The following is a 12,197-nucleotide window of genomic DNA, read 5'->3' on the forward strand; positions in this document are numbered from 1 at the left end:
TTATATCCATGCATGATGTTACTATATACCTGATCCAAGGTATTTTCCCCTCTAGTTGGACAGTCCACATACTGATAAAAGTTAGGAAGGACTGTCTTTAAATTGGCTTGATTGAAATCACCTGCTACCACCAGCACTCCATCTGGGTAGGCCTGCTGCTGTTTGCTGGTAGCAGTTAACAAACAACTCAAAGCTGTGGTTGTGTTAGCATCAGGAGGTATATATATTGCTGTTATTATAACAACATTAAACTCACGAGGCAGGTAAAAGGGGCGGCATTTCACTGCCAAATACTCCAAATCAGGAGAACAGTGAATGTCCATTATTTTAACATCTGTGCTCATTGTTTGTGTAAACACAAACCCCTCCACCTCTGCTCTTCCCAGATTCAACAGACCTGTCTGCTCGATGTACTCTGCGTCCTTGTAGTTCAAGTTGTAAGCCAAGTACAGTACTCTGACAGCATGGAGTCCATGGAGATTGGCAGCACAGATCAAGTGGTCCTGCAGAGCAGCATTGCCTGCATAGTCAGGTTGCCAAGGTGCAGTCTCATGATGGCTGAAATCCAGTAGTGCATCACAACTAGAGTAAGCCCACCGAATCAACGGCACTTTCACATCCAATCCCCTTGATTCAATGGGCCCACTTTAGTTGCAACTTACTATTGGATTGCAGCCAGTGAATTAACAGTCCTTTAGCACTAGAGGGGAAAAAGCGACAGAAACATGTTTGGTGTACTGAAATATTTATTACATGTAGTCATAATCCAAAGAAAGATCCCAGCTTTTAACAGAGAACTTTAAAAAGATATTTTAGAGTTGACACCTCTCCTTTACTTTTCAAATGATCTGCATCATTCAGTTTTGGCAACTGGTTCAGCAGAATTTTTTCCCCTTAATGACTATTAGCCAGAAACAAAATTTCAATTTGGACATTAAAATGTTTCACCTCGATTCTTTTGCATCAACAAACCAGGGCAAAGCAAGAGCCTAAAGGAAGCAAGAAATGGACTTCCTGGAGTCAGAGATTGTCCTACCACTCCCCTAGGTGCTGAGGACCTTGCCCACAACATCGCTATACAATGGCTATGGCTCCTTTCCCTGCCTTCCCCCCCACCTTGTGGACAAATAATGTTCCACGAGCTTTTAAAGAAACAAAAGAAAAGCAGAGCAAAACTCTGCACCTTAAAAGATGCACTGAGATTTTCAAATACTTCCCGAAAGGTAACTAAGCTGGTTGTCCCCTTCTAATTTCAGTACACGTCATTCATTATGAATTCTATACTACTAATTCTCCTGTGATTCATTCCTGGGAAGATGCACACACCCCTTACAGGTCCCACCACTGGACCCCCCTAGAGTAAAGCAGCTGCAAGAGCAAGATGCTAAAAGCAAAATGCAGCTCTCGTTGCCTCTCTCAGCCACATTTTCCTTTCCAAATAGCACCCATTAATACTTGTACTGAAATGAGGTTTCCTGCAGCAGGGTTTCAGAAGCCGATAGACTACAAGCAGAGGCAAGCCTGTTGAAGTCATGAGGGTTTTTCTGTTTATTTTATTTTTGAGAAGGTCCAGTTGCACCCCAGCCAGGGACTTCCCCAAACCATTCTTTCTCTTCCAGTGAGGGAAAAGGCATTAAAAGCCACTTAAGCCAAGAGTAAACAGGAAAGGGATGTAGGTGCCACCTAATAAATACATTGGCCTACAGTAGCTCACTCGCTTCTGTCATCTTTACAGGTTAAAAACATGCTGACCCTTCTTTCAGATAAGGCCCCTGTGCCAAGTTTACATCTATAAAAAGGAACCTGGAGTCTATTTTGAGACACACACACTTTTCATTCTACGTCATTGAAAAGAACAAGAGAAGCAATGGGCTAGTCTTTCCTTAAGAACATTCTACATATGCTTAAGGCATGCCAATATATTAACATATAGAATTTTGTACAGCTTTATGACCAGCCTGTGCTTTTCCAATCAAGACAGCCACATACAATTCTGTTACAGTGATGCAAACCTGAGTTTTTTTTTAATTATTCCACAATGCAACAACAAAAGGGAGAAAAGAGACAAGGATAGCAAATAATTTCAAGCCCGCTCAGTGGCAATCCATCCTTACTGAATTGGCAGAAACATGTTCTGTGTGAGCAGATGATAAACACTGCTACACTATAACCAGTAAGCAATGCTGTGAAGAAAATGAGAGTCTAAGGGAAATACACTCCCCAGCATTTTGTCTATATGCATTAACAATATAAAACAGAAAAGACTAATTCTTCTTTTGGCTTCAGCTTCACATCCTTTAGACCCTGTTGTTAAAAGTACCACTAAGAGCAGCAATTAGATACACTTTATTAATCAAAGTATCAATATTGGTGAGGAAATCCAAATAGCTTGATGTAGCCGTGTATAAAACATTCTACTGTAGAAGTACACTTTGAGAGGTGTATGATTTACACTGAATTCACAGTAAGGCTTACTACAGATTAAGACTGCTCTTCTTAATTAATCTCAGTTGATCTGCCCCAATACATCCACACACATAAAACACACTTTTGCCCATCCATGTTTTCTTTATACATAAAGAGCAAATAAAAGGCATCATGAGAAAGCAAGCGCAATTGAAAAAAAAGCCAAATTACCAACCGCAAGAATATAAACTTATAAATAAATAAATCATATTTTATGAACATATGTACAAATAGACAAGGCAACCTTTTGTGCAAAGGAAATATATATGTATATATATATACCTCAACATTGTACATTATTTACACACTCTGCAATAGAAGACAAAGGTTGGACTCTTTCACAGCTTCAGGCTGAAAGGTTCCGAGTGCTTTTCCTTGGTATTTTAGTGGTTTGCCCCTCAATGGAAGGGGATTAAGGTATGCCAGGCCAGGAACACTTAGGTTTTGTTATTAAATATATATATGTATATATTTGGTGTTGAGAAAGAAAAGAGTGAGAGAGGATCAGTGGAAACTAGTCATTCATCAGAGTGTATTGACCAAGTCTGAGCTACAATAACTATTTTGAATTTTACACCCTGATTCTAATTCTTCATAAACTAAGGAGTCCTTAATTGAGAGTACTTAAAAAGCAGCAAATGATTACCCCTATAGAAAACCCACCCGAGGGGCTGAAGTGCATGTTAATTAGCATGTTAATTCAGGTGTTCCTGAAATGATTCAGGTCATTTCAGGAACACCTGGCAACCCAGCACTTCCATCCACGGAAAGGTTAAAAGGTTATCACATGCAAATTATTTCTGCCCAAAGTGTCAAATCAGTTTTCCAGCGGGAGGGCGAGGGACAGAGAAGCCAAGGAGATTTTCCTTTGCACCACTCTTCCCCACAAAAAAAGAGAGGCCTCCATTATTAAAAGAAGGCAAAATAGGGGTATAAAAGCTTGGAGACAGAAGAAGCTGTAAAAGATACCTGGCATAAGGAAATGCAGTATAAGGCAACTGTAAACCTGTGATCTGGAACCTGGAGGAGAATGGCTTCAATTTCCTGGTTTCCTGGCCAGCCCAATCTGCAGCCCTTTGTCAACCTGCACTCAAAGGCACAAACAGGGCATTGAGTAAAAAGCATGGCTTCCTCTCCCCCTTACAGCCAGCCTGATTTCTCATTGGTTTGTTTTCTCTGTTTCTTTCTTCTTTCGCCTTCTTTGCTCAAGTGGCCAGAGAGGCAAAGAAAAGAATCAAGTGCAAATACAGTTATTCGAGGTTACAGCTACACAGAACAGGAATGGACCAAGACATGGGGATCAAACAAAAAGTGACCAGAGGGTAGGTGGGTTTGGAAAGGTAAAGAAGAAGGCTCCACAACAGAAGCAGGTTTGTTTTTTTCCTTTGGAAGTTTGAGGACAAAGTCACTGTTTCCTGTTCATGGCACCAAAGACGGCAATCGGCTTCCAACGCTGCTTTGTTGTGGTTTGCGCTGAAGGGCCCCCAAAGCGATGGGGCCAAGGCGAAATTGGGGCTCTCTCCTCACCTAATGCTCCAGTAAGTACCCCTTGGTCTTCCAAGCTGCCTTTGTGCCTGCCTGCCGGTCTGTCTTTTAAATAGAGCAAAGGACAGTTTGCGGCAAGAATCCCCTTCAAGACACCGAAACATGAATCCAGAGTACAGCCATCTCCTCTTTGTCAAATTCTTAACTCTCCTTCATGTGTAAGAAAAGGGTGATCCTGCCAAGATTAAGGAGGAGGACGAGACCCAAGCAGACGTGTCACTGGATACAAAAATAAATATACACAAATATAAAAACTCATCATGATGGGGTCATGCTTCACTTGCTCGGTCCTGTGAAGACAGCAGCTGACCAATGCACTTTTTCTTTTTTTTTTTTAAAGGTGGAGGAGGGAAAAAACGTCCATCAAGTTGTTCAGAAAGTGATGTTGGACGGCTGAGGAGAACGTGATGTCAGGACATGGATGTTCTCCTTCCAGGAAATAAGCAGCTTAGTCTGGAGAAAGGCACCTCAGGTGCTGAAGTGAGATCATGCTGCATCATCCTCCAGGCTGACCATTTGTCTCTGTACAAAAATAAATAAATAAATAAATAAATAAATAAATAAATAAATAAATAAATAAATAAATAAAGGAAGGAAGGAAGGAAGGAAGGAAGGAAGGAAGGAAGGAAGGAAGGAAGGATCAGTGGAATTGCTGTGCAAGTCCTGGTTTCTGTAGCAAAGTTCTCTCTGCAGCCTTTGTAAGACTGAATAGAATCCCGTAGTGTTGCAGTAATTTTAAGAAAATGTAAATCATTCTCAAGTCATCATTTTGGCTACATGACATCATCACTGAGGGAAACACCAAAGTGAAATTAGAATAACAGACACTGTCAAAGTAAACTAACTTCCATTTCCCTTTGGTGAGGCTGTCCCACAGCAAAATCTATTTGCTCCCATAATGACTTGCTTCTACTAAAAATAAATGTTTAAAATGAAATGGGGCTATGGTGTCAATTTATTGAGGTTCCTAAGCTGTTCTGAATAAATGCAAAAGAGAACAGGTGAGAGGAATTTTTGAGATCCTATTTTGAATCTCACTGGATCTCCATATAGACAAAAAGGTCTGTCTACAAATATTCAGCACAACCCTATTTTTACAGAGAACCTTTAAAACAACTGCACAGCTCATTTCTACAATTACAGAAAAAGATGCCCAGCATTTATTTGGAGTCATGAATTTAAGTACACCCGTTTGTTTCCCTATTTAATCAAGAGTACTTCTGGGCCACTACGAGCCACCCAATGGGAACACTTCCTTCTCTTGGGGATGTTCCAGCAAAGACAGAAGCAAGCTCAGAAACGGAGCAAAACTGTGATTTTTCAGGGTGGGGGAGAGAAACTACTGTCATCTTAGATACCTAGTCTGTTTCAAAATGTCTTAACAGTTACCTCAAACTCTGGATACTTGACAGCTCATGCCCTTTTAGGTGTTCCACTGAACAGACAGTCCTACCAAGCACAGTAATGAGAGCAGGAGGGGTTCCCTTCACTCGCAGGATGGCAGTGCTTACACAAGCAAGACACTCCCACAGAACTATGCTGGCTGGACTCCCTCCTCAGTAGAAACTCTACAGGATACTGGCCACTCTGTTTGCACAAACTATTTCCTGGCAGTGCTTATCCCAAGATACCCCCAAAATATTAAAGCAATCTCCAATGGAGGGGGGGGGAAGACAGCATGGGGGGGAGGAGGAGGCAGGAGTCTCCTGGGTGTTTCAAAACACTGTCGAGTCTCACTCTCCCAGCACTGAAGACACCCAGGATTCCCTTCCTCTTGGGCGACAGCTTACCGATGGATAGGTGTATCCTTCCTGACTTCGGCAAATGTGGATCTCATCCTCAGTTGTTTTCTGATAGACAGGATTGTCAAAGTTGATGCTGTTGGTGTTCTTGAGGCGCCAGTTCTTCCAAACAAGGAAAGCCCCAAAAGAGACTAAGCAAATCACCACTGGAAAAAAAGAGAAATCCCCATAGACAAAGCAATATTTTAATCAGCCTATCACAGCAACTGAGAGGAACATAAAGTTTGCCACAAAATACAGAAACTAGAATTTTGCTGTTAAGTGAATAATGCTGAATTTTTTAAAAAATGCAACAGTGTGCCTTATTTATTATACTACGATAATATGGTTGAACTCAAGGGCACCCTGAACAGAAAAGCATTATTTTAGCCATTAACTGATACTACTAGTGTTGGATGATGGAGAAAATCCCCTTCCTATCCCCACTGCCTACAACATTGCCTTGAAGAAAACTTACCCAGGGGTAAAACAATTGAGAGTGCTCGTGGGCCACCGTGTTTTTCCTCGCCTCTTTCTGCAGCAATACCGTTTGAAGCTGAGGAGGGAGAAAAAAAAACACAGTCAAATTGGAACTGTCTGCCATCCCACTAACAAATCACAGTAACACAGTGAGTTGACTGTTATACAAAAAGAGAGGTTAACAACCTGTAACTCTGGAACTTCGAGTGGTCATCCATGAATCCGCACAAATGGATAAGGTCTGCACCTGTGCAGGAATCCTCAAAACTTTCTAGAACTTTCAAGTCATGCATTCGCTAGGACATTCCCTCCTAGTGAGCATGCTTCGCTCATCTAAAGAGTCCCTTAATCACAGAGTGCTAGTGAGCGTTTCACTTCAAGGGTATGGAGCATGTGTTCCAAGTCCGAAGAACAATGTTTTAAGGGAAAGAAATTTGTGATGAGTAGTGGCCAGAGGCTCGAAGGGTTAGATGAGTCAAATGGCAGAGTATGAGCTGTAGAGACCACTGCAGGGTTGGAGGTTTCGGGGGGAGACCGAATGTTCCTTAGCCTTATGAGTCTTGCGCAGGTGCAGACTTAACCCAGTCGTGTGCATTCAGAGACCATGAAAACGAAGAATCTCTTATGCTCTTAATCTTTGAAAATCCATGCTACAGAGTAGGAGTCAACATCATTTTGCACAATTTGCATTAACCTTGGAATTTTATTCAATTGGCATAAAAACTGTATTCATACTCTTCTTGAGAGTGCTCTAGAATTTCTCACTCTGTTGCAAGGCATGGAGAATAATCTTTTGGTGCCTCATCTTACCATGGAAAGACAAGTGTGCACTGATATGTCATCGATCGCCTTGAGAACACCTCAACTGAGTACTAGAGATGTGGGTATTTATATTCAAATATGAGTATCCCCCCACAGGTGCAGATAACGAGAGTCCAGCCCCCTGGGGCCAGATGGACCACTCACCTGTCCACCACTGCTTCAGAGATCATGATGGATTAGCCACTATTCAACCTGGCAGAGAGGCTCATCCTCCCACCTTCTGCCAGGAGTGGCTAATCCATCGCAAGCTCTGGAGCGACGGAGTTCGGAGCCTGCAGCAGCAGTAGAATTGTGAGTGGTCGGTCTGGCCCAGGGGTGGGGGCAGACCCTGGTTATCTGCACCTGTAGGAGTATATTCGTAATCGAATACCCCATCTCTACTGAGTACCATTCAAAGTTTGATGTGAATGTCTGACAACAGTTGCTGCCATACAGCAGGGCAGACAAAAAAAACCCAATGAACAGAAGAACAAAATTCTGGAGTCACAACTACCCACCCAATACGTTTCCCTTAACAGGGTAGGCGCTTAGGTAAACAGAAATCTAAACAGCAACACCTCATTGAAGGGCAACACCAAGACTGTCTGTCTCCCATGAAAGCCCCTCACCTTGCTGGGAGAGGGTGACCACTGGCAGTGTGGTATGTTCAGGGATGCCAGGAGTGGGTTTATTCAGCACAGTTGTGGCTGCAGCAGGTGGATGTTCAGGTGCCTGCCTTTGACGACCACTGGCTGTAGAAAGCAGCAACAAAGGTGTGGTTCTTCTGATGGATTCTGAGGTTGTGGCAGTAACAGATGTTGTAGTGTTAGAGACGGCACCTGTCAGGTGGAGAGGACAACAGATCAATGCCTGTATCAAAGTGAGCATACTGAGTTTTCAAAAGCAGGAGTAGGCACCTGTTTTGACACACACATCACACCTGAAGCCACCCACCCCAGTCCCAACCCAACACTTGGCCCTCCCTGTACTATACTAGAATGCTAGCTTTCTCAATTTTCTGTCCATACCTGTGATGCAACCTTTCATGCCTGCATCCAGGTGCATGCCATCTGGACAGGCACAGGTGTATTTGGCAGAGTGGAGAGTGATTTGGGGGGCAGGAAGGCACAGATATTGGCAGCCTCCATTACGGACACCATCTTTTTCACACCAATTCTCTCCTGTAAAGGCAGAACAAGAAGCTCATCTTCAAAAAGTAGATCTGGAAATTTCACTGGCATCAAAGTATGAAACATTAAAGGCCTACTAGGATTTAATGATTAACTTCTTCTAACACTTGTTTTCTGTCCAAAGGTTGTGTTTGAAAGTGCCCCAAGTGCCACCTTTGGGCTTGTACTGCAAAAGGGAAAAGGTATGGGAAAGGAAGAGGGGAAACCTGCCTAGAGGTGGTAAGATGGAGACAAGAAGAGGTACCTTTTGGCTGCTGCACGGAGTGGAACAGAACCAAATCCTCCGGTGAAAATAGATCCTGCGCTACCTTGACAACATCTGAGCCAGTCAACCGGTTGGCACTGTAAATCGCTTCATTTATGACATCTGTCCAGAATACCTTGTCCTGGGTGAAAAGTCAAGGTTTGGAAGAGTGAGAGCCTGGCTTATTGCTTTATCCCATCCAAAAGCAGCTAGAGTGTCACTCAGCAGCCATCAGAGTCTTTGCATGAGTCTTTTGTTTAAAGAGGAAAATACAGAAGAAAAACCCCTGGGTATCCCACAAGGGGCATAAGGGAAACAGCAACATTCCCACATGCCTCCTCAAAACAGGCAACACAACCTATTGCTTAAAAGCTAGACAAGCACGGAACAAATTACTTTTTAAGCATAATGTTCTGAGCCCTCCTGAAGTGCTCTGATTCTTGAAGGCTCCGAGTGTCTGCAGTTTAAATCCTGCTAATTTTCTACTGAAGCTGGTAGCAGCGGTTTGCAAGTAACCAGGCAAAAGGAAAGGTTAGACTCAAGGGTTCAGAAGATTCAGATCCACTTCCCTCCACCCAAAGAAAGCAGTTGTTGGGGGGGAGACAAACAAAAACAGTTCCTTGATTTGTTTTAGGTGGGGGTGGGGCGAGCTTTAGCAACAAATAGAAAAAAGATGGTTCAAAAACCCGAGTCATTCGCCGTTGTAACGCCTCTCTGAAGCGATAGCTCCCAACTATGTGGCATCCCCATAATACATGACCATACCATTCATGTTCCTGCCTCACCTCAAAGACTGTGATGCCAAAAGGATGAGTCAATGTCTCCTCATTCACAAGGATGGTCTTCCTGTTTCTCCCATTCACACTAATGCTGGAGACAGAATGATACTTGGAGTCTACCCAGTAGAGGCGCTGGTTGACCAGATCTAGCACAGAAGGAGATGTCTCAGAGCACCATACAGCAGACAATCGTATAAGTTGCAAGGAAGTCAGCAGAAGCCCAAGACAGAGGGCAGAACTCATAAGCTAAGGGTTATGCTATACAGCAGGCTCTCTCCAGCCACAAAGGACTTACCAAGTGCTATTCCATTAGGCCACTGAATGCCTTCTGTCACTAGCGCAAAGCTGTCAACTCCATTCAGGCCACTTTTGGCAATTTTAGCTGACATCCCCCAGTCAGTCCAGTACATGAACCTAAGAACAGGAGACAGGAACATGCACAAAACACAAGGAGAAGCTCAGTTTAAGCCAAATGTGACAGAAGACAGAATTGTGATGTTTGAAAATCAGCATGGCCAATAACCACTGCCAGATCCTCAGAGCTACACAGAAAGCTGTGTTATAGCTATACCATATTTTCTCTCCACTAACTGGTAGGCCAGATGCTGAGACAGGGGTCTCTCCCAGGCTCACCTGGAGATGCCAGGGGACCTTCTGGATAAGAAGCATCCCTTCTACCCTTGTAGTGATGGGTCCTTCCTCTTAACAATTCTTGTTACCAACCCTCAGCCAAAAGCCCACTTGAGAAGTCAACCTTGTTCACCAAGGTTGGAAGCAATGGCTAGAATCCTATTGGCCTTTGTGTAAGGTTTGCATATGTTACCCCAGCTAGTAGTGGCTAACATATAAGTTACTGGAAGGCATCTTAGTTGTGCAGTCAGGTGTGTGTCTACGCACACGACCAAGATGTGTTCTGGCACTTCATCCATTAGCTGTGCCAAGTTACATAAGCCTTGGGTGAAAACCAAGAGGATTCTGGACATTATGTTACAAATACTTGCAACATGTTAACGGTTTGAAACAAGGGGTATAACAATGTTCCTTTCTGCAAGTAAGGAATGGTAATATTTAGTAGTACAGTGGTGCCTCGCTTAACGATTTTAATTGGTTTCAAAAAAACCATCGCTATGTGAAAACATCGTTAAGCAAAACACCATTTCCCATAGAGATGCATTGAAAACCGGATAATCCATTCCAATTGGAACGGATTACCATCCTTAAGCGAAAATCCCCATAGGAAAAAACGTTAAGCGAAACCCACTGAAATGCATTGAAGCCTATTTCAATGGGGAAAAAAATTCACAAAAAATTCAAAAAGACTCAGAACCTAGCCAAATTAAGTTAACGAAGGTTTTATTAGGTGCACTAACGATTCCAAGCATTTTAAACATTTTTTAAACATTTTAGAATATTTTAAAAATAGCAAAAACAGGGCTGTAAAAAAAACGTTAAGCGAAACAAGGGGACCTAAAACTGTCGTCGTTAAGTGAAGCATGGTCCCGAAATCGTTAAGCGAAAATCGCCCATAGGGAAAATCGTTAAGTGAAGCACAAAATCGCTCTGAAAAAGCCATCGTTAAGTGAATTTTTCGTTGTACGAAGCAATTGTTAAGCGAGGCACCACTGTACAGTTGTTGCCTCGCATAGCGATTGCTCCGTATAGCGATGAAATCGCTTTGCGATAGACTTTTTGCCATTGCAAGAGCGATCGCTTTGTGATGGCCCCTATGGGGAAATTTCGCTTTGCGATGATCGCAGGGAAGCGATCATCGCAAAGCCCCCATTTTCAGCCAGCTGATCGGCAGTTCCAAAATGGCCACCAGGTAAACAAAATGGCTGCCCGCTGTTTTGCCTCGCTTTAGAGGCACCGAAAATGGCCGCCGCAATGGAGGATTTTCGCATAAGGTTAGTTTTTAAGCCCATAGGAACGCATTAAACACATTTTAATGCGTTTCTATGGGTTTTTTTAAATTGCTTAGCGATGAAATCACTTAGCAGCGATTTTTGCTGCACTGATTAACATCGCTAAACGAGGCACCACTGTATTTTTGAATGCAACAAGGCATATTCACTATTTACTTTTTCTTGTCCCCCCAACATACATAGATAAGAATAACGTAAAGAGTATGGTTAAAAAGAGAAGCCTACAGATGGATCAATTAATTTTGTTAGGGTCTCCTAGAAATAGTGGCTTTCCCTGCTCTGGCTCCTTCAACACATCTTGTTTGACTTTTCTAGAAGCTGCAACTGAAACACAAGGCACTTTTGCACATACAGGATAGTATCCTTACACTTGTTCAACCACATTTTAGAGAGGGTGAGGTAAAGACACATACCCATTGACTGGATCCACCACAATGGCACGCGGCTTGGCACCAACTTCCCTGATCAGTGTCTTCCTCTTTGAGCCTTCACTGCTGGCCACAGAGATGGTGCCCAGGCCAGAGTCAGTCCAATAGAGGTTGTTGTGCACCCAGTCCACAGCTAAGCCATCGGGGTGTCTGATGCCACTGCTAATCACAGTGGTGTGGTGAGAATGGTTGTGAGCCACAGCTATTGGGGTGCTGTCAGCAAGAGACAAAGAGAGAAGCCCCAATGAAAGGAATGCAGGGGGCAGGCAGAGTCGCGGGGTGGATGAGCCGATGTCATTCTTCAGCTCTTCCTTTCTTTAAAATATTTTAACACACTGCTCTCCTTAAAAAGGACTCAAGGCAACTTATATCATTAAAAATGCAACATTCAAAAGCTAAAAACAGTAAGGATACAAATACTAAAAAAGATCAAACAAGTATCACACTAAAAAATGATCATCGAAACCTACCCCCAAACTGCATTCAAAGCAGTAAGACACAACAAACCATTTAAGAATCCCACACAGGCAGCCAGTCACTGAGGGGGGAAGCTTGCCTGAA

General features: G+C 43.1%; 1 protein-coding gene across 1 annotated transcript in view; it reads right to left on the bottom strand.

Annotated features, from left to right (window-relative positions):
• Positions 1-728: 728 nt before the first annotated feature.
• Positions 729-12,197, bottom strand: part of LDLR (low density lipoprotein receptor) — a 31,512-nt gene continuing 20,043 nt past the window's right edge. The window contains exons 10-18 of the mRNA XM_020791576.3: positions 11,622-11,849; positions 9,582-9,700; positions 9,293-9,432; positions 8,508-8,649; positions 8,102-8,254; positions 7,703-7,912; positions 6,271-6,348; positions 5,802-5,959; positions 729-4,533 (exon numbers count right to left, since the gene is read on the bottom strand). Of these exons, the coding sequence (XP_020647235.2) occupies positions 4,498-4,533; positions 5,802-5,959; positions 6,271-6,348; positions 7,703-7,912; positions 8,102-8,254; positions 8,508-8,649; positions 9,293-9,432; positions 9,582-9,700; positions 11,622-11,849 (1,264 nt within the window). The 3' untranslated portion in view covers positions 729-4,497. The remainder of the gene's footprint in view (positions 4,534-5,801; positions 5,960-6,270; positions 6,349-7,702; positions 7,913-8,101; positions 8,255-8,507; positions 8,650-9,292; positions 9,433-9,581; positions 9,701-11,621; positions 11,850-12,197) is intronic.

This window comes from Pogona vitticeps, chromosome 2 (genome assembly GCF_051106095.1).
Source record: "Pogona vitticeps strain Pit_001003342236 chromosome 2, PviZW2.1, whole genome shotgun sequence".
NCBI classification, from domain to species: domain Eukaryota; kingdom Metazoa; phylum Chordata; class Lepidosauria; order Squamata; family Agamidae; genus Pogona; species Pogona vitticeps.